Genomic DNA, 23,674 nt, shown 5'->3' with positions numbered 1-23,674 from the left:
TTAGTGTGGTATTGTCCGAGATCCAAAGGGGTTTTTCCAGTGTCTTCGTTTTATAATGCACTAGTAGGAGGTGTTGATGTTGTCTTTCCTTGGAGGTGTATCTGGGGCGTTGGATCACATTCTGAGGTTGCTTTTTTCATTTGGACAACAACTTCAGGTCGCATTTTGACTATTGATAATCTCATTCATCGGCGGCATATTTTGGTTAATTGGTACTGTATGTGTTATGGGGATGCAGAGAAGGTGGATCACTTGCTTGTACATTGTCCGGTTGCATATCGATTATAGAGCTTTATTGTTGCTTTGTTTGGTATTGTGTGGGTGAAACCAGGGCCTGTGTTGGGTATTCTTTAAAGTTGGGGAGGGGCCAGGGTTGGGAAGAGGCATTGGAAGGCTTGGTCTCTTGCTACCCATTGTTTGCTTTGGTTGATTTGGTTGGAGCGCAATAAGCGTGTTTTTCAGGATGTGTCATTTAGTTTCTTGGTTAGAGAATAGGCTTTTGTTGGTATTGCACAGTTGGGTTATGGGTTCGATTGATCCTGATATTTTGGTTTTTGTAGATTTTGTGAAGGATTTGCTTAGTTAGTTTTGGAGGCGCTTTTGTGGGTTGTTTCTTTTTGTATTTGTCGCATCACCTTGATGCTTTTCTAATATAGTTTGCTTATTCATCCAAAAAAAAAAAAAACTCTATACCTGAAGTTGGTAACCGATTATTCTAATATCTCCTTTTGCTCTCTATTCTTGTGAGAAAATATCCTTAAATTCCTCTCCTTCCATATATAATAAACTGCAGCAGTAAGAGAGATCTTGTACAGGAGATGGTCAAAATGCTTCCTGCCTTTGTACTGAACAGCTCATCTGACCTCTTGTTGGATACCCATTGGAGATCTGTTGATACAGTGCATAGTCAAAATTTGCGATCAAATCCCCCCAGTGAAAGAACATTCAAAAAATAGACGCTCATGAGTCTCCACACAATGGCCACACATCACACAACTAGTGATTTGTGTCAAACCCCATTTATGCACTCTATCAAGAGTGGATAATCTTCCCATAGCACACGACCAAAAAATAAATGACCATCTAGGGACATTACTAGCAAACCAAGCAATATTACACCAAGAGACTGTTGGCCTTTGGATTCTGATGGTGTTCCAAGCTGAGGCAACAGTAAATTGGCCATTGCAATACTCTATTCCTCCTTTGAGGCCAAAGCCATACAACATTCTGCACCATCTCAGCAACTTTAACTTGTAGATTCCATACCAAATTTTACCCAATAGCAGCACCAAATTTGTGATACAAAGGCCCTTCAGGATGCCAGTTGTCTAACCACAAAAAAGTGGATTTCCCGTTCCTTAATACTTTATACATAAGAGGTAAGACAATTCTCCTTAGTCCAAAGATTTTCCTAACAGACCATGACATATCACCAGAGAGCTGCATATGCCACAGACATTTCCTTACAATTATGCACTTGTGAACCCACTTAACTCGAAGTATATCAGCCTTCTTACTCAAAGCCCAGAGATATTTCATGACAGCAGTTTTATTCCATTGAATTAAAGACTTCAGCCCCAAACCATCATTCTACTTTAGGACAACAAATCCGTGCTCAACTAACTTTAGCTGTATTCTGACTTAATTCAATACCTGACCATAGAAAATTCCGCATAAGCCTTTCAATATCTTTCATATTTTCTTAGGCAAAATGAACAGTGTGGCCCAATACACCTGGATTCCAAACAAAACAGATTGTATTAATTGCAGCCTCTCTCCATAAGACAGAAACTTAAAAAAGAACGTCCCAAGAAAATCCAAGCTGAAGATTACTGCCACAACAAGTACATCTTTAATTCATCAAAGTACATTAAACTTGGGAGTTTAATTTAGGCATCATGGCTATTAATACTGGAGGGGAAAATATTCAACAAATAATACCATATTCTCACATAGAAATCATGGCTATTAATACTGCCACTTCTGGTACTATCGTCAACCACACTCCCACCCCTATACCATATTCTCACAATTATCACAGTAAAGTCGCATGGAATTAGTATGATTAATCCCTAGATCACTTAGTAGCAACTTGATCCATAAGAGTACATACACCTTGTGCCATGGCTCTAAACTCGACCTCTTCACTAGACCGACTACATTCTGTTTCTTGCTCGTCCAAGTAACCAAATTACCTCCAACAAAGGGTACAATAACCAGATGTGGACCTTTTATCAGTTACTGATCCTACTTAATCTGCATCTGTATAAGCTTTCACCCAAAGATGATCATGTTCGGAAAAATAAAGACCCTTTCCTGGAGAAGATTTCAAGCACCTACGGATGCGTATAATTGCAGCCAAGTGTGTCTTATGAGGAGCATGCATGAACTGGCTAACCACACTAATTGCCATGGCAATGTCAGAACGAGAATGGGATAAGTAAATGAGCTTACTCACTAGTCTCTAATAACTCCCCCTGTCAACAATAGCTCCCTCACTATCATCACTAAGCTTCTGGTTTGGCTCCAGTCGTGCATCACAAGCTTTACTCCCAAGCATCCCAGTTTCTTTCAATGGGTCAAGAATATATTTCCTCTGACAAATGAAAATTCCATCTTGGGACCGGGCAACCTCAATACCTAGAAAATATTTCAGATTTCCCAAGTCTTTTATTTCAAACTCGCTTGCCAAATATTTCTTCAATCGGGATATTTCCTCACTATCATCTCCTGTAAGCACTATGTCATCCACATAAACAACAAGCGCTGCAGTCTTACTATGTAAGGAATGTTTCACAAACAAAGTGTGATCAGCCTAACTTTATTTGAAGCCATATCGGAGAGTAGCCTGAGTGAATCTCTCAAACCAAGTCCTTGGAGATTGTTTGAGACTATATAATGACTTCCGAAGCCTGCATACTTTGCCCTTTGTCTGATGGTCCTCAAAGCCAGGAGGGATGTCCATATACACCTCTTCTTCTAGATCACCATGTAAGAAAGCATTTTTTATATCAAACTGATGAAGTGGCCAATCCAGATTAGCTACAAGAGAGAGCACTCTAACTGAATTTATCTTTGCCATTGGTGCAAAGGTCTCTTGATAGTCTACTCCATAAGTCTGAGTAAAGCCCTTTGCCACTAGTCCAGCCTTGTAACGCTCAATTGAACCATCCGCTTTATGTTTCATAGTATACACTCATTTGCATCCCACAGGTCTTTTGCCCTTAGATAACTCAGTTAATTCCCAAGTGCCACTCCTACGAAGTGCTTTCATTTCTTCTATCATGGCATGTTTCCACTCAGGGGTAGTAAGAGCATCCTAAAAATGATTAGATATACTAATAGAAAAAACTTTGGACACAAAGGCTCTATAAGAAGGAGACAAATTAGAATAGGACACAAAATTAGAAATGAGATGTTTAGTAGAATACATCACACCCTTTCGTTGGGTAATAGGAATATCAAAATCAGTATACTCAAGAGGAATAAGGGTTGCAGAGTTACCTGGACTCTCATCAGAAGAAGAAGATAGCAGTGGATGATCGGAAGCAGTCTCTTGTATCCAAGTAACTTTTTGTTTGTCTTTGTCCTTGACATAGACTTTTCCCTGTTTTAATTCATTAGATTCGGTATTTTCACCACTAATAGTTAGTTCACCTTTTGTGTTCTCAACCACTGGTGATGAGCTAGGAACTGATACAGACTCAGGAATCCTTTCACACCAAGGCTCCCCCTGAAGGGAGGACTGGGATCCCGAGGAGGACTGTGATAAGAATTAGGATTGTGACCATAGTTCTAAATTGCGGTATCGGGTAACGTAACGGTATCGATCGCGGAGTATCGGTATCTGTAGTATCGACTGGTACATATTAAGAATCGGGCGTCGCGATCGTGAAATTTCAAAAATCATTAACAATTCCTCTAAAACTCAATTTTATGCATTTTTTTTTTACTCTTTTAGCCTTAATTTATCACATTTTAATAAAAGCTATAGTGGAAGTCAGTCAAGCAGATTCGATACATGAGCCTAATTATACATTGCTACCACTTAATTTATTGGTTTTAATAGGTCCATGAACAGTGAGTCTAATAAATCAACTTAAAGGAATGAAGAAGTGAAATAAGTATGAAACATACTCTACAGGTACATTGCTGAGAAAAAAATAAATATATATATTAATATTTGAACAATCATAAATATATATATATATATATATATTAATATATCTACCATCCCATACCATAATATAACCACAAAATGCAAAATAGTGGCTTAAATAACAACTACGAAATAGAAAAAAGAAAAAATATGTATATATATATATAAACAGAACAACAAGAAGAAGAAAACAGAGCATGACAACAAACCTTCAAAGAAGAAGCTTGAAAGCGGTGCCACTAGGAGATGGGTTTGGGTTCGATTTGATGCTTCTCCCTACAACACTTCACAAGATCGATGCCACTGGGAGATGGATTTGGGTTTAATTGAGGATTTGGGTTTGGCTTTTTTAGGAGGTCCTCTGCTCCAATTTCAGCCGTACTGGCGATGGCAAATGTGTATCGGAACTATATCGCTCATGTATTGGATTCAGGCCGATACGTACCAGGAATCGGCCACTATGGCTGCGAATTTCATTCTCACAGGTATACCGGCCCATATCCAAATCGACACTCTAATTTTCCTGTACAAAGTAGCCGGTACGGTACGTACCGACCAATATTTAGAACTACGACTGTGACTCAAAGAATGTTACATCTATGGAGACAAACCACTTACGAGTTGGAGGATGATAACACTTATAACCCTTTTGAGTAAGAGAGTAACCCAGAAAGACACTTCAGAGAGCGGGGATCAAATTTACCACGAGAAGAAACATGATTGTGGACAAAACAGATACACCCAAAGACTTTAGGCGGAATAGAGAACACAGATTCAGAACCTGAGAAAACCTGGAGAGGAGATTTTTTGTGCAACACTTGGGTTGGAGACCGTTGATGAGGTAGGCAACAGTGAGAACTGCGTCCCCCCAGTAAGACCGAGGCAAATCCATAGAAAAAGACAGGTAACAAGCTATATTAAGAAGATGACGATTCCTGCGTTCCGCAACCCCATTTTGTTGAGGAGTGTTGGTGCAAGAAGTCTGATGAATAATGCCATGGCTGGAAAAATAGTTTGCTAGACCAAAATCAATATACTTACCCCCATTATCAAAATGCAATATTTTGACAATCACCCCAAATTATCATTTTATGGAAATTACGAAACACAAAAAAAAAACCTCACTTTTGTCTTTCATAAGATACACCCAAGTAGTACGAGAAAAATCATCGATAAAAGTAACAAACCATCTATGACCGTTTAAAGACATAACACGAGATGAATCCCAAACATCATAGTGAATTAAAGAAAAATGTACTAAACTTTTATTAAAACTTGGAGCAAAAGAAGCTCCATGTTGCTCTTCAAGTTGACAAGACTCACAATGAAATTCACAGATATTATTGTTTGTAAAAACAGAAGGAAATAAATACTTAGGTAATAGAAATTATGGGTGCCCAAGAGGCTGATGTCACAGCCACAGGCTTCCTTAGTGGTAGGAAACTTGATGGAATGAAATGCCAGCTTGTCCGCCTGATCCAGGATATAGAGACCACATTCTACTCTACCATTGCCAATCGTCTTCCTTGTGATAAAGTCCTAAAATAGACAATGATCAGGAAAGAAAGTCACACTACAATTTAGGTCGTGAGTAAGACGATTCAATGATAAAAGATTAACAGAGAAATTGGGAATATGCAAAACAGAAGATAATGGTAGAGAATGAACGGCATGGATTAAACCTATCCCAGAAACAGAAGAAACAGTATCATCAGCAATCTTAACTTTGTCCTGACCTGAAGAAGACTTATATTCTGAGAACAAATCAGAAGACCCAGACATATGATCTGAGGCAGTAGAATCAATAATCTAAGGTAAAGACGAGAAGGATGTACCGGATGGAGTAGTAGAATAGCAACGATCCAATAGGTGGCGCAAAATATCCTCTAACTCAGAAGAAGACAATCCAGATATATCACCACTAGGAGCAGCAATTGAAGAGGCGTCGGGAGTATCCATTACACTAGTATAATGTGCACATGTATTAAACCTGCGTCCTCGAGACCATCCAGAGCGCTCCCCACAACTACCAGAACGGTCGCCACGACCACCAGAAGGAACCCCATGAAGCTTCCAACAAGTCTCACGGGTATGTCTCGGCCGGCGGCAATAATCACAAAATAGTGTAACCTTCTCTGAAGGACTAAAAGAAGTACGAGGCAGACCAGTACTATCCCTAGGAGGAGCAGAAAGAAAGGCTGAGCGCTCTATAGATATAGGTGGCAGTATAGCAGAACGACAGCTCTCTTCGTTCTATACATAAGCAAAGGCCTCCTAAAGGGAGGGAAAAACATCCATACCAAGGACATGACTCTGAACAGGATCAAACTCTAAGTTGAGACCTTCCAAAAATTTGAAGACCCGTTCCTATTCAATAAACTTCCGGTAACCCACTGAATCAGTTGTGCCAACAAGCTTATAATCCTGTAGATGATCAAGACGTTTCCAGCCATTGTTAAGAAAAGTGAAGTATTGAAGGATAGTCACCTCCCCTTGTATTGGGCGTTCAATAAAACGACGCAATTCAAAAGTCTGTGAGAAATTTCCTTTCCGGGAATAGGTAGTGGCCACAGCCTCCTAAATATCCTGGGCGGTATCCATAAACAAGTAGCCTTCCCCTATATCAGGTACCGTGGAATGAATGAGTCATCCCATAATTAAAGAATTGGTAATCTCCCATTGGTCAGAATCAAGATCAGTGATTCCTGGTGCCTTGATCCTCCCATCAACATAACCCATCTTCCCTTTACTCTTCAAGAAAAGTGTCAGACACTGTGACCAAGCAAGATCGTTTTGACCATTAAACAAAAAGGTAGTGATTTTTAGGCTAGGGTTTAGGTTTTCAGATGTAGTAGTCATAATGGGACTCTCCCCTCTAGGTGGCTGAGAAGTCGTAGTGGATTCACTAGTAAGGTTAGCCATTTATGCTCTACAAACCGAATAACAACCTGCACTAATCACAAATACTGGAAGAGGGAATAAAATCGACTGAACCAAGCAATATCAATTACAGACCATGATAGGAGCATACCAATCAGTCAAAGCTGGGCAATAGGGCTATATAATGACCCAAAAAAATAAATAAACTAAATGGAAAAGGAATCTCTAATCAAAATAAGGGCTAAGCTATTTTCAAATAAGGGAAAACCTTGCTAGACTTGAGGAACAGTGGTGAGATGAACCAATCAAAACATGCAGTGGGTCAAAGAAGCCTCAAAGTGGCTGTCGGCTGAAGCCAAAATAGGCCAAGGAGCTTTCGGCTGGAGCCAAACAAGAACCAGGGACTGTCGGCTAGTCCTGGGCGCTCACCAGTGACTATCTCAGGCCCTGGACAGAGAAGAGAGGGTCAAAAACACAGTTGGCAACAGTTAGGCGGTGATGGGTGAAGGTGGAGAATGAGATGGTAACCCTAAGGCATTGATACCATGTTTGTTTGAGAGAGAAAAACTTAGGGAATGATTAGACAATCATCCCCTTTTATATTGATAATAGGTAACTTACAATAGAAGCCTTGGAGGCACAAATAAGGAAATAACAGCTAATAGAATAATCAATACACAATAACCAAAGATATTATTCCAACAAGATGTTATTCTAACAAAGAGAAGCACTTAAGCAATAATTCAGTTGCCAAGGTTAATAAATCTAGTGGAAAGAATTGGAGATTAATGACTAAAGTTAAGAAATGCATGTGGTAATAGTGGAGGAAAGGAAGACAAATGAGGACAAAGGTAAGTGATTTGACTCTGCTAAAAGCAATTATGGAATGTTCTGGATTGCTGGGAGGAGTAGAGTGTAAGATTTCTGAATAACTTTTTGTATATTCAACTTGTAGAATACAAAGATTACAATAAATATTTATAGCAATCTTAAACCTAATCTATAATAGGAAATAATCCTATACAATCAATCGAATATCAACCTACCTAATTGATACATAATACCATAATTACATAATAATAACATAATTACATAATACCATATTCTCACACCCCCGCTCAAACTCAAGGTGTTTTAGCAAAAAACATTGAGAGTTTGCCAAGAAGAAATTGAAAACGAGCAGTTGTGTAAGTCTTTGTAAAGAAATCAGCAAGTTGCAATGCTGAAAAAACAAAAGGAAGCGAGATGGAGCCAGACTGTAGATGTTGAAGGACAAAATGACAATCAATCTCAATGTGTTTCGTCCACTCATGACAGACAGTGTTATGGGCAATCTGAATAGCATTACGGTTGTCACAGTACAGGGAGGTTGGAGAAGACTGAGGGACACCCAAATCAGTCAAGAGACAACGAAGCCAAACAATCTTGGCAGTGGCATAAGCCATAGCACAGTACTCAGCCTCAGCAGTGGAACGCGCAACAACAGTCTGTTTCTTGCTCTTCCAAGAAATCAAGGAATCACCTAGAAACATACAGAAGCCAGAAGTGGACTTGCAATCAGTGACATCACCAGCCCAATCAGAATCAGCATAAGCTACCAAGTCTAAAGAGGAAGTAGAAGACAACAGTAAACCCTGAAAGATAGTCCCCCGGAGATAACGAAGAATCTGAACCAATGCAACCTAATGTAGGGAGCGAGGAGTAGAGACAAACTAGCTAACCACATGAACAACATAGGCAAGATCAGGACGAGCAACCGTCAGGTAGACTAAGCAACCCACGAGCTCTCGATATAAAGTAGGATCATCTAGAAGGACACCATCAGTTGTATTGAGCTATACATTAAGCTCAATGGGGGTATCAAAAATCTTAGTATCAGTAAGACTAGCACAATGAATAACCTCATTGGCATACTTGGCCTGAGAGAGAAAGTAGCCCTTAAGAGAAGAAGCTACCTCAATACCAAGAAAATACCGCAATAGGCCTAGATCCTTCAGTTCAAAGGTGCGGAAAAAATACTGCTTGACCTCCGATATAACAGAAGAGTCAAAACTAATGATAATCATATCATCCACACATAGTAATAACACAACAAATCCAACAGAGGTGTGGAGAAGAAATAAAGTAGAGTCTTGGTCACAAGGATGAAACCCAAGCTCAGTAACAGCAGTCTGAAAGCAATCATATCAAGCATGAGGAGACTGCTTTAGACCATACAGAGCACACCGAAGGTGACAAACCTATCCAGATGAATGGTGAAGGCTAGGGGGAGGACGCATGTAAACCTCCTCAGTGAGATGGCCATTAAGAAAAGCATTCTTAACATCCATTTGATAAAAGAGGCCAAGAACGAACAGCAATGACAGAGATCAAAGTACGGACAGTAGTCATCTTGGCAACATGAGCAAAGGTCTCCTCATAATCAATACCATATTCCTGTGAAAAACCTTTGGCAACCAAACAAGCTTTGTAACGCTCAAGAGAACCATCAGAATGAGTCTTGACTTTGTATACCCATTTGCTACCAACCAGATTTTTCCCAGCAAGCAAAAAAACCAACACCCGAGTACTAGTTTTCTGTAAAGCAAACAACTTATCATCTATAGCTTGAACCCAATGAGGATCCTAACAGGCCTCCTTGTAAGACTGAGGTTCTGAAAAAAAGTGAATAGCAGACAAAAAAGTACGATAGAAAATAGAAAAACATGTATTAGACCAACCCAACCTGTTTAGAGGATGATGTGCTCAAGTAGGATATCGGTGTGCAACAGGATCCAAGTCGTCAGAAGCAAGAGGATCAGCAGTAGGTGCAGAGACAACCGATGGAGGAGAAGCCTTATGACGAGAATAAACTAACAACGAAAGAGGAAAAAAAACCGACTGAGAAGAAGCAGCCAGAGGTGAAGCAGGAGGAGAAGATGGAAAACCTAATCAGCCTCCAAAGTCGCGTTCACTATCAACCTCTGATCTCACTGAAATCACGACCTACCTGTCGGAATCATGATTCATCTCTTCTGGCGAAGTCCCTCGTTCGTATCTCTGCTCCAACTCTCAGCCTGCATCACGATCCATCGCGACCCATCTGCCTCTGCATCGTGACCCATCTGGCTCACGACCCACCTGGTGTCTGATTCTGGTTTGCTGGTCAACCTAAATCGTGATCCATCGCGACCCGTCTGCCTCTGCATCGTGACCCATCTAGCTTACGACCCACCTGGTGTCTAATTCTGGTTTGTTGGCCTTTTCTTGCCGAATGACACCCCCCCCGACGTGGTTCGCCTCTTCTCTCTAGTCGACTTGGTTGGGTGACCCGTCTGGTCGACCCATCTAATTAACATGGTTAGTTGTGCTTCGATTTCTCTCTGCTAAGACTTCTCACTGGTTCTGCTTCAGTTCTCTGGTGTACTTCTGATTTGTTTTGATCGTATTTACTATAATTAGTTTGTTACAGTTGACCACTCAGTTATCTGTTATTGCATTTTGCCTATTTTGTTCTATTTAGGTTTATTACACTTGAACCCCTCAGTTTTATAGTTATTATGATGCCTCTGGCTTTGGATAAATGTGCCTACTGTCATCAAAGGAGTCATTGGAAGTACCATTGTCCCAAGAATGGATGCCTGTCTACTTCGTCTTCTTAGTAGTTTTCGATCCAGTTTTGCTCCTCTCCTTTGAGTATTGTTCGGCCTCCCGCTGGTTTTACTGCATCTGCTTCGGCTCTTGATCCTGACTTGGCTTCCTTGAGTGCTCAGATTAGCCAGTTTCAGCATATACTGTCTACCTTCCAACCATCCCCATCTGTCTCCATTGTTTCCTCTTCTCATTCAGGTTTGCTTGAATCTTCTTTAGGTATCTCTTCGTCTATCTGGATTTTTGGCTCTGATACCATGTAAGATTTCTAAATGGCTTTCTGTATATTCAAGTTGTAGAATACAAAGATTACAATCAATATTTATAGCAATCCTAAACCCAATCTATAATAGGAAATAATCCTATACAATCAATCGAATATCAACCTACCTAATTGATACATAATACCATAATTACATAATAATACAATAATTACACAATACCATATTCTCACAATAATAAGGCTACTATTAACATAGCTCACAATCCAATTCAGCATGACCGAACAAAACATGTGGAGATTGATCGCCACTTTATTAAGGAGAAACTCACCAGTGGCACTATATGTACTCCTTCTATGAAGTCAGCTGAACAACTGGCAGACATTTTCACCAAGGGAATTGGAAGCAAACCATTCCATGATGTGCTTGGCAAGCTGGGCATGAGAGACATCTTCGCACCAGCTTGAGGGGGAGTGTTAGAATAATATCTTTGGTTATTGTGTATTGATTATTCTATTAGCTGTTATTTCCTTATTCTGTTATTTTCTTATTTGTGCCTCCAAGGCTTCCATTTTAAGTTACCTATTATCAATATAAAAGGGGATGATTGTCTAATCATTCCCTAAGTTCTTCTCTCTCAAACAAACACTCTTTGTACTACTTTTTGAACTCCTTCATGAACACAAATAAAGCATCAACATGTTTCTTAGATCTCTTCTCAATCCCAAACTGGGATTGTATGCCTCATAGAAGTATCCTCTACCCGAACTACATGCTCTGAAACTTCCTCCACCCTAACCCCTCCAACCTCCAAAATATTCCCATCGCCTAATAATGTTTGTCATCAACAAGTGATTGAATTTGTAACCCCACTTTTGGCCCCCATACAAACAAAGAGGTCTCTACTTAATAAAAATCTTCCTCCCGATATTCATATGGCATCTATATCTTGAGGCACCACCACCACCTTGTCTTGCTCCCTCCCTACCATTTGATAAATTGAACATCCCCTAGCCTCATTTTCAACCCCACCCTTGCCTATTGTAACAACGACCAACTCTTCTGCTCCCTTGACCAAAACTAGACCCCCTGCAACCTTCTCAAATCCACTTCCTTGATATGAGGACCTAAAATCTATATATTTTCATATTACATGAGAAAAGTGGCAAAATGAATTGTCATGCTCCCATAAAACACCTTGCAACATAAATGTTGTAGAAAATATGAATGAAAACAAAATAGTCACATAACAAGGAGATCACTTCTAAAGTTCGAAAAATGTACTATGATTCTTTATATAACTAAAAAGGAGTAGCTAGTACTAGATAATAAGATTTGCAACACATAGCTCAAGTGGAAAATCCTTTCCTTTTTGCAGAATGAGAGCGTCAAATGATCAGTATTGGTATAAGACTATACTTCTATATGACCTTGAATGCAACCTCAACACCTCCCTCCCTCTCCTTTTTATAACCCCATTTACAGTATCTAAGTAACCACATTAATATTTCTTTTATGTTTTGACTGTGAAATGTATTTTGGATATTTTGAAGTTTGCTATAGGGGTATTTTGGTCTCTCGGGTTAATTAGAGTTTCACTCTTTATAATTTATATATTTTGTTCAAACTGTCTAATTGATGATCTTCTTTTCCAAGTAAGGTTAATGGAATAATATGCGTTCGTTTCTCATTAATTTCGTAACATGGTATACATTAGAGTGAAATTGCAAACCTCTCTCTTCGAATCCAGTCGAAATCATTTGGCATCGCACTTTCTGATTCCAACTTATAAACGACTATATTTAGAGCTCTCGTTGTTCATCAACTCCTCTTTATTCTTTGTTGCCCTTCGTTGCAATCTACATTATAACTCTCTCTAATTCTTCTTCACTGTAGCACCAGTAACTCTGGCTTGCACAAGTTTGAATTATGTCTGTTGTCTGCGCCGCGCTTTTTAATGGTTTGAAGAAGTCTCCTTGTGTATGGTACGAGTGTTTTCAGTTGAACTTACTCGAATTGGTTTTCATCCTCATGCTCATGACTCTTCTCTTTTTCTCTGTTATATTACTTCTGGAATGGACATTTTGTTGTTATATGTGGATGATATGATTATCACTGATTTTGACTTTGATGCTATTACTGAAATTAAGCAACATCTATTTCAGGAGTTGGAGATGAAAGATTTTGTTCTTTTGCATTATTTTTTAGATATTCTTCCCCTAAGGATTATCTATTGTTTTTTCTTTTTCTTTTTCTTTTTTTTTTTTTTGGATAGATCCTATGGGTTATCTATTGTTGCAGTCTAAGTATGCTAAACAGGTCATTCACTGTGCTAGACTCAATGATGACTAAATAGTCGATACTTCTATCGAGCTACATGTCAAATTCTATCCAACTGCTAGTGTTCCACTCGATGATCCTACTCTGTGTCATGAGTTGGTTGTTTGATTTATCTTGTTGTTACTTGTCCTGATATGACTCATGTTGTTCATGTGATTGTTGGATAACTTGATATACATTGATGGGCCCATTTCCTAATAGCTTAAGCTGTGGAGACAATTGGTAACTTAACATGGTATTAGCGCTCAAGTTAAAAGAGGTCTAGGGTTCAAGCCTCATCGTTAGTATTTGGTATTCAGTCCCATTTGGTTTCTTCTTATTTGTTTTGTTCTCTGTTTATCTCTCTACCTGCAAAATGTGGTTGCACACGAGGGAGGGTGTTGGATACCTTGATATACATTGTTGAGCCCATTTCCTAGTAACTTCAACTTTTGGGACAATTGGTAACTTAAGAGTGGTCAGTCAATTTGTTGCTGCACCTCGCATTGATCATTGAGATGTTTTATTACGTATCTTGTGTTATATTTGTGGTACTATATTTCTAAGTTTTTTTCTCTCTTCTGCTTCCTCTTTAACTCTGCTATTACTGAGATTGTTTGGCTTCATTGACTCGTTTCCGACTTGGCGTTTCTTTGTCATCTCCAACTCTTCATTGGGATAATAAGAATGCTATCCAGATAGCTCATATATCAGTTTTCCATGAGCGCAGGAAGAGCATAGAGATTTATTGTCATTTTCTCATCAGCATCTTCAGTTGGGTACCGTTGTGCTGCCTTTTGTCTCCTCTTTGCAACTTGTGGACTTCTTCACTAAGATTCATACTTCTGCCCATTTTTTATTTTTGCTTGGCAAACTCTCAATGCTTACTGGGCTCACATCATGAGTGAGAGAGAGAGAGAGAGAGAGAGAGGTATTTTGGTCTCAAGGGTTAATTAGAGTTTTACTCTTTATTTATATGTTTCAAACTGTGCAATTGATAATCTTCTTTCCTGATTTAGGTTAATGGAATAATACGTATTCGTTTCTCAGTGATTTTGTAGCATTGACATGGGCCTCATGGTCTTGAATCTTGATAGCTACTCTATATCTTGTACCACATAAAAGTATAACCTGGTTGAACAATAGAACAGGTTATGCTTCAAAACAGGAATACATGTGTGAGCATATGTCATCCCAAATAATGCATGCATTGGTTATGGATAATTTTGCTCAGTTCATGTCAACAATTTATTGTCAGGCTGCATAATTGTGAGATTTATTTTCTCAGGAACTATTGGAACTGTACTCAATTTGCACTTTTTGTTAATATATTATTCATAACTCATCAAGAAGAAAAAAAATCTATAGCAAGAAATGCAGCTCAAAGAACATATGCACCAGATCAAAAATAAATAAATAAATAAGTAACAAAAGCAAAATGAAATAAGAAGTATCAAATTATTTGTTTTTTATTTTTAGATTTGTATGCCCATGCAACCACTCCAAGGCCAAAGAGGTTCAAACACACTTTCTCCAAAAGGGTCTTTCTTTTTTAAGGGAATTTTTTTTTTTTTTTTTGATAAATAAACACGTCAATTCTTTTTGAAGGAAATTCACAAGGTGGGAAACAAAAGAAATATTAAATGAACCAGGTTCTTTAGATTTTTAGCACAAACCTGATGGATTGGCCTAAATGATCTTTCGCTTTACCAAGCTCAGCAATTGCTTCAGAAGTATTGATCTTCCTTAGTCGGTTGGAATTTAACATTTCCACCCTAGCTATGTAGAGCATGTTTGCAGCAACCTGCGTTGAAGAAAGTAAGCCATAGCCTGATTTATATGTCCCATTGTATTTCTCTTGTCTGAAGGGCAGGTGGAACAAGATATGACAATGCAAACATAACAGAACCAAAATTTTCCCTTTAATATTGATAGATCTTATTTCATCTACATCTTTGAACTTCTTGATAATGGTCAAAATTTGTAGGAAATGCAAAGGTAAGTAGTGCATCAAGGTGATCTTCAGGACCAACTTAATCATATCCCTCAGTATCCCAGACGAACTGTAGGAGAGCCACCATCTCCAACTATGTCCATGTAGATCAGACCAGCAGTCCGTCCTGCTACCTAATTGGCATTGTTACGTTAGCAGCCCATTTTTGTCTTAGTAGTCTTTTCACAGGCATGCTTTTTTTCCTTCCCAACTAAGTAAAAAGGAATTTGATATAGGGCAACATTTTAGAAACTTGAAATCAAGCAGCATACGATTGGCTTATGGTGAATTAGGGTAGCAAAAACCTAGTAGGGTTAGGCTTTAATGTGGTAGAAGAAAGTTTCTAGGGATTGTAGACTAAATGGTGTGAGATTTTATTTTATTTATTTTTGAAACAGCAAGTTGCTGGAATTTTAGAAAAAGTTGTGCTGGTAAGCTCTATCCTAGACAGAAACATAATTTATGGGTTTTGGTGTTATTCAAAGGAAAACAAATCCGGTTCCACTGTTCCCAATACCCAACTAGATTAACCACCAAAAACTTTTTCTTCAGGCAAGGCACCGAGGTCGTTAACCCTTCAAAAGTCCGGCGATTACACTCCAACCAAACCAATCACATTAAACATACCTCTTCCTCCCCCCCCCCCTCCTTCTTCCAATTACACCTCTTTCACAGGCTCTTGTTGTACCCAATCCAGACCGAACACCGCAAAAATCATACCCCATATTTGAAATGTCACAGGGCAATGAATCAGAAGATGCAACACAGATTCTGCATCCTGACAACACAAACACCAATTTACTAAAATCTTACAAAGACGAATCAAATTACCCAAAGTCAAAATCAGATCACGCACAATCTTCCACACAAAGAACGCCACTTTGGATGGCACTTCAGTAACCCACAAACCCTGCCATGGAAAAGAGACATCCTAAGTCCCACTTCGGCACGATAAAAAAATGACACCGAGAAAAACTCTTTAGTCCCCTTGCAACTCCACAACAACCCATCCTCTCCAATCCCAACCTCCCAAAGCCCATACAACAAAACCATTAGATCCACCAACTAACCAACCTCCCAATCAAACACCGACCTACAAAGCCTAACATCCCACACCGCCCTCTCATCTACTAAAGACAAATAAGAGGCTACTACCTCCAAATCCTTATGTATCGCAAGCCGAAACATCAACAGGAAATGAGACGCCAAAGTCTGATCACCACACCACCAATCTTTCTGGAAATGCACTCGCTCACCCTTACCCACACAAAAACTAAGTCACCTCCAAAACTCGCCCATTCCTAGCCAAATACCTTTCCACAAACCCCTACCATGAGTAATCCTTGCTTTCCTAGATTTCGTAACCACCAACCGACATCAAAGCTGCTCTATTTCCGTACAAACCACCATAACCACTTCCCTAACAAAGCCCTATTAAAGACCACTACCTTCTGTAACCCCAACCACCCTCCTCTTTTGAACTACACACCGAATTCCAGTCCACCAAATGAAATTTAAACTCATTACCCACCCCAGCCCAAAGGAAGTCTCACTGTAATTTCTCCAACTGACAATCCACCAAAATTGAAATAACATGCACCGACATAAAATATGTAAGAATGCTCCCTAACGTACTCTTGATCAACGTCAACCTTCCTAATTTGGACAAATATTGACTCGCCCACCCCCGCCAACCAACGTTGAACCCATTCCACCACTCCATCCTACATTGAACTTGCCTTAAGCGTAGAGCCAAAGGCAAGCCCAAATATGAAACTAGCAACAGAAACTCTACACCCAAGAATGGCCGCCAACCGATGAACACCCACCACTCTCCCCACAGGAATCAACTCGAATTTTGCCAAATTCACCCTCACACCTAAGACTACCTCAAAACATAACAAAACATAACAAAGTTACCCTAATTGACCTGTCTCAGCACCACAAAAAATAAGACCTTCATCTGCATACAGCAAATAAGACACCACCAATGGCTCTTCTGCCTCCATACCTACTTTGAAACCTTCCAACAAACCTCCCTACACCGCTCTAGACAACAATCTACTCAAAGCCTTCATCGCTAAAATAAAAAGTAGAGGCAACAAGGGATCACCCTAGCATAAACCACGACAAGTCTGAAAATACCCCATTGGGGTCCCATTCACCAACACCGACATCCTAATTGGAGAAATGGAAAGCCTCATAAGAAGCTTAATACTAACATATGATTCAAAAGAGATGACCCAATTGTGTGTTGTTTCCGCTATGGTGTGTTATGTGCTAGGAGGCCGAGGAAAATATGGATCATCTCTCCTTGCATTATCCTGTTACAGTACCTTATGGTGGAGAGTTTTTCATAAAACAAAAGTCAAGTGGGTAATTATCCCCTCTTGAGAGATTTTGTCTTGTATTGATTTTAGAGGTTTTGAATCAAATGGCAAGGCTCGGGTTCTCTGGAGACGTGTCACTTGCAGTTTTTTGGGTGTTATGGTTTGAGAGGACTGCTAGAGTTTTTGAGGAGAAATTTGAAGATTTGAAGAGTATGTGGAAGAAATTGGTTTATCTTGCTTCTTTTTGGGCTTCAGTTGCTCCCTCCTTTAAAGGGATTCCACTTTTTTTAAAATTTTTGGAGAATGGAAAGCTATTTGTAGAGTGTAAGAATTGATGTTAGATTTTTTCTCGTCTCCTTTTTGTTTTCGGTGGACTTCTTGTCCTCCCTCCACTGTATTTCAGCTCTTTTTAATTAATAAAATTTTCTTCTTGTTGATCAATAGAATAAAAAAAAAAAAGACAAAGACAGAGATAAAGAAAATACTCCTTAAAACGGTGACCTCAACCACTTAAAAACCATAATACAAACACCAATGTGAAATTATGCATGTATCTGTGAACACATGAGTGTGTGTGCGAGCAAACAACCATGTATTTGTGTATGATTTGTCTACATGTCTGTGAGCCCATTGCAAGACCAGGAATGCATGGATCTGTAGGTAGATTTGCATTTATGAATTTCCATATATTGTTATGCATGCACATGAGCACATGCATATGAGAACAGAGAATCTCTGAGCTGCCTGGCAAAGATGGCAGAGATTGACAGTTTTATGTGCACATCTCACAAAAGTAAGCACCTAAGACAAACGAGAAAGCTAACTTATGTATTCGTGAAAATTTCCCCTTGGCAATCTCAACATAGCAAACCAAGTCCAGAGATGATGAGCCACATAGTTCAATTACTACCAGAAATGATATTATATTCTAGGAAAAGTACAAAAGAGGACTAGCTCAAGAATAATATGAGCAGTTTGTTTTGTTTTGTTCGAGTATGTCACTTAAAATGAGCAAACATGACGCATCAAATTAAACCTAGATTTTTTTTTTCTTTTTTATTTTTTGTTGGTGGAAAAGGGTAAGAGGAAGCGATCAGCACGTGACAACCACCCATGGTCGTGAACATAGGAGCCCTTACCCACTGGGGAGCTGGACAAGAGAGGCCTAGACAGGCCCTCAAAAGCGGGGGGATGCGCAGGCGCTCCTTTGAGATGAGTTGAGTTGTAGCCTAACCCCAGCCCCACCATGGAAATAGTAGCAAGGAGCCAGTAGCCCAGGATTCATAGGCACATGAGTCTTGTGCTCCCTAGTGACTGCCGATGAGACATGAATCCACGATCTCCTGTCTACCAAACCACTTGGAAGTAAGCCCTGACCACCAGGCCACCACTCTCAAGAGGCAAGTAAACCTAGACGTTGACTCTTGTTACAAACAGTTAAATCAATAAAGACTGCAAACTACAAACCTGAATATGATCTTCAAGAAGTATGGTTTTTCGGGCCTCGAGACATCTGCAGCCGTAATAATAACATTTTTTTATTTGGAATGATGACTTTCTACAACTTCTTATCAATTAAACAACTATCAATTCACCTTTCCAAAAGATCTTTCGCATCCCCTAAGTTCCCTAGTGATTGAAGGGTCAAGCCAAGGGTTTCAGCTGCAATTACAGTGTCCAAAGAATCCCATCCCTGCATTTTCAAGAATAGTTTGATGTCATTCACCAACACAGAAAAATAATTAAGAAACAGTAGCACTACAAAATCATGAACATTAGGATGAAAAATAATTAATATAAATGTCATCTTGCATGTTCCTTTCAGTAGCAGAAATCATCCAAATCAATTTGAAATAAATTCAAACAAAACAAAAGAGGTCAGGAAATACCATGTTACTACAAGTACCCAAAACACTGGCATTTGTTCAAGAAATTATTCAACAAAAAGCCTTCAGGACATCTTGGAAATCACCACAACTTACCCATATTTTCATTTGCAATGACCATTGCAAACTCCAAGATGCAAAACCTTTCACAAAATATAAGACCCATGTACCTTGTCATATCCTCCACTACTTTTACAAAAGTGACAATTGTAGTCACATCCTATGGGCATTTTGTTCATCTAGGTTGTAATAGTACGTCCATAACCTCTTAGGCTGTGTTTGGGTCTTGGATTTGAGGAGGCATTTTGTGCTTTCCCCAGTTGTCAACTTTAGCAATTTTTATATTTATTTTTCGATATTCTTTAGATTTTCCACTACCTCTCACTTTTCTCATTTCTATAACCAAGCTATATTAATGTTTCCCTTCTAACTATTGCATCTTCTGAATTTAACCCTTTACCTATCAATTTCTCTACATTCCATGTTCTAAGCAACAGAAAACTACTGTGTCCATACACATTCAGAGCATTCTAACTTTAGCTGACCAGGTATAATAAAAAATTAAAAAAAAATCAAATGTATCCCCATGCTGGGTTGAAGATGCTTCCAAGCATGTCAAAAGAGCAAGAGTGAGATAGTAACTAAAATCAACCAAGGGGCTCTAGCCCAATTGGCTAGCCCTTTGGCCATCAAGTCTCTCCTAAGGGGGTGGTCTTGGGTTCCACTCCTAGTCTGCCTCCCCCAAGTAACAGGAGGCACTACAAAAGAGGAAACTCTTGAGCAGCTAAAAGAAAGACTAAAGCCTTGATCATTTAAGCTATACAAAAATTGTACTTTCTAAGCATGTGAATTGAAAAGAAAATATATATATATATATATGTAAATACATCAGCTATGTAAAAAAATTCAATCACACAACACTAAATTTTGATAAACTAATCTATCAATAAAACCAAAATGACCTAGAGAATAAAGAAAGAAAAACAGAAACCAGTAAACCTTTGACAATTCCATAATATGCAGAATCTTTCTGTGTACATTTTCAGCCTTTGCAAGTTGATTGGACTTTAAATATATCTAGAAGAAATAGCAAGAATATTAGTAGAGTTATAAACCAAGATTAAAAGGCAGCAACCAGACAAAAGGGAGACAACATAAACAACTACACATGACATAAAGATGAAAAAAGTAATGTACATAATATCGGAATGGTCATTAAAACCATTATCCACATAAAGCATAGCACATTTTTGAGAAGTCAGGAAGATTTTGAATTACAAAAAATAAAATAAAAAATTAAAAAATAACTTTTTCATTTGTTATCATTCACAAAATTTTACACTGACAACAAATTTATTGATATTGTTGGATCAAAGCCCTGACTATGTCTTAAATAAGAATATTTTTCCTCCTGCATCATGCTCTAGAGGTAGAAATATATGTATTTGCAATTATGGCATTACAACATTAGTTAACTCATAGAAACAATTCAATTGTTATAATGATTTGCTATAATTTCATAGAAGAAGCTGCTATAAGCATCAAAGGCATTACAAAATCTCGGGTCAGTTGCACACATGAATATACTAATTAAAAAGAAAAGGTTCTTATGGAAAAAAAAAAAAAAAAAAAAAATACCGCCAACGTGTTTAGTCTGATATTAATTTTCCAAAATTTAGTAACTAAGCCAGGAATCAACAATGACTGTGATCTGACCAAACCAATTGCCAATTTGTTTCTCCACTCACTAGTTAAAAATCAGCATTTGTTAAAAGAAATAACAAATGAAGAAATATATCCATCAGGATCATCATATATTTCAGATAGTGTCAACTATTGTACATGTAGCTGGAATTCCTACATGCATATGAGACGAGGAAAACACCATATTCTTGAATAACCATTTTACAAGTGCAGAGCATTGCAGTGTATAATACCAATTAAAATTTGTTTTAGTTGCAATCTTATCTCTTAGGACCTAGAGTCCCTCTAGTGTAGTTTGACAATCCCATAATGGCAATCACTTATTTGTGTTGTAATCCAAATTCATTTGATCTGTATGTAGCATAGCTCTTTAAGTCTTTTTTTTAGTTTTCATTTTGTGAATCCCATTCATGGACTTCAGCTGCAAGCAAGGTTGGACATCATCGGCAGAGATCCAAGCAGTCTTTGACAAGCCGACACAGGTCACACCAAAATCCAGGCTACGGATCCACCACTCAAGCAGTGGTCCAGTGGCAAATACATGCCTTCCCAGAGCCTATTTGTGAAGTATACAAGCACTGATTCACCTCTTGAGATGTGAACTGACTGCTTGAGCTGTCTAAGTCAGCAAAAAGCATGAGATAAAAAGAGGACCCATAGATCATTGAGTGAACATTGACGATCTGCAAAGTTTTTTGATCATCATCTACTATTCCTTGGTGAAGTCCTTTGATGGGTTCCAAAACAATTAGAAGACCTTTGGTGGATACCAAAGGCCACTGTGAAGACTTTTGGTGTCAGCAGAGGTGATCATGTCGTGGATTCGGCATGTTAGAGATTGATCTTGAGATAAGCGATGAAAGTGGATTCGGCTTGAGCATCTAAAATCCAAGGAATGAGGATTCACCAGTGGATTGTAAGATATTCTTGTAATCGCTCATTTTGTATTAGTGGATAGATTTGCCAGCCTTGCCCTGAGCCTATGATTTTTCATCCAATAGAGGTGTTCACGTTAAAATCGCATGCCTCTCCTGTGTGCTTCAATTCTCTTGATTACATGTGATTGGAAGATCAAGTTATAGATTGGTTAGTCCATACTTAATTGATTCTGTGTTGAAATCACCATCAAGTGTTAGGCAAATTGCCTAGTAGATTCATAATTGAGAATCAACCTCCTAAAATAATTTCATTATCCATCTTGATCTACATAACTGGTAAACCAACCAGGCAACGAAAAACTGCCCAGAACACATTCAATGAGTCCATGGGACACTAAGACATAATATTCATCTCTGTAGTTTATATTGTTAACCCAGACCAACCTTTGCTGATTAGTAACATTACATTGGTGGTTCACGTTCACTCAAGACATGTATGACACAGTTATCACTTTTTATTAGCTTGGTATCACTGGGATGAGAAACAAACAAGGTTTAATTTCTTTTAGTCGCAATGAAACGTTTCCATCAGGTGGTTTTTTTTCAGCTTAGTTGGCATGGTTTCATTAGCTAACAAATATTCAAACTTTACAACTCAGAAGTCAGATAATGACTCTCATATCTCACTGTCACATATGAAAACAATTGTAAAAGAAACTTAAACAGTAAGGCAAGTCACATACCTGTAAGTATCGTGCAACTGAAAGTATCATAAACTAGCATACACCCCTCAAGCCTATGAAGTGAGCTTTGAAAGTGATTAAGTTCAGCTCATTAAAATTGACAAGCTATGTTCTTTTGAACAAGCACGGTTCAGCTGAGGGCCAACAAAGCAGCTCAAACAAGATCATGACAAGCCAAGTACAAAATGAAGCCTGAGTCGCTTCGCTTGATTTACCACTCTACATATTGTTAACATTGTAGGTGAACTGGCAATTTAACTTTGAGGATGTGAAGTATATAGGTCTCATTATATTGAGTTAATGACAACTATAACCCAATTTCTTGTATTCATACAGAACTTTTCATCATATACATCTTACATTGGCTGATCTTGAATCAAGACCATCAGAAACTTCCTTTAAGCACAAAGTACTTAGTAACATGCATAATTGCCCACTTAGAATAACATACTTCATTTTTAGGAAGAGTTGCAACTTCTATTTTTCTAACCTGTAAGTTGGACTTGTAACTATTAGATCGTTACTAGTCCCAAAAGCATAAGTTGTTAGGAAATGCACCCAACAATGTGTATAAGGTTAACACTATCCCCCTCGAGTGACCCCGTCACGCACATGGAGAGACAAACAGACTCTGAGGACAAGGTGCATGAAAACAGACAGAACAGAGTGCACATGACAGACAAAACGGGAGTGACAAGACTTGAAACCTGGATCTCCTGAAATTAAAGCTCTAATACCACGTTAGATCACTACTAGTCCCAAAGGCTTAAGCTCTTATGAAAGGGGCCTGACAATGCAAATCACGCTCTCCAACTCCTTACACGTTCTTGCTTGATGAAACACTTAATTGTTTGATAAAACATTAAGAAGAGAGAATTAATGCAGCTGCTTGGTTCAAACTATCAAAAATAATGTATTACACATGAAATAT

General features: G+C 38.6%; 1 protein-coding gene across 3 annotated transcripts in view; it reads right to left on the bottom strand.

The window, feature by feature from the left end:
• Positions 1-23,674, bottom strand: part of LOC114310254 (Tetratricopeptide repeat (TPR)-like superfamily protein) — a 62,273-nt gene that overhangs the window by 11,695 nt on the left and 26,904 nt on the right. For all 3 annotated transcript variants that reach the window (XM_028256208.2, XM_028256206.2, XM_082866951.1), the window contains exons 11-14: positions 20,418-20,495; positions 19,128-19,225; positions 19,000-19,045; positions 14,886-15,013 (exon numbers count right to left, since the gene is read on the bottom strand). In XM_028256208.2, the coding sequence (XP_028112009.2) occupies positions 14,886-15,013; positions 19,000-19,045; positions 19,128-19,225; positions 20,418-20,495 (350 nt within the window). The remainder of the gene's footprint in view (positions 1-14,885; positions 15,014-18,999; positions 19,046-19,127; positions 19,226-20,417; positions 20,496-23,674) is intronic.

The sequence above is a fragment of the Camellia sinensis genome, chromosome 4 (assembly GCF_055761805.1).
Source record: "Camellia sinensis isolate YWXY chromosome 4, ASM5576180v1, whole genome shotgun sequence".
Lineage (NCBI taxonomy): Eukaryota > Viridiplantae > Streptophyta > Magnoliopsida > Ericales > Theaceae > Camellia > Camellia sinensis.
Note: the sequence above shows the minus strand (reverse complement) of the source record. Positions and strands in the feature narration are given on the sequence as shown.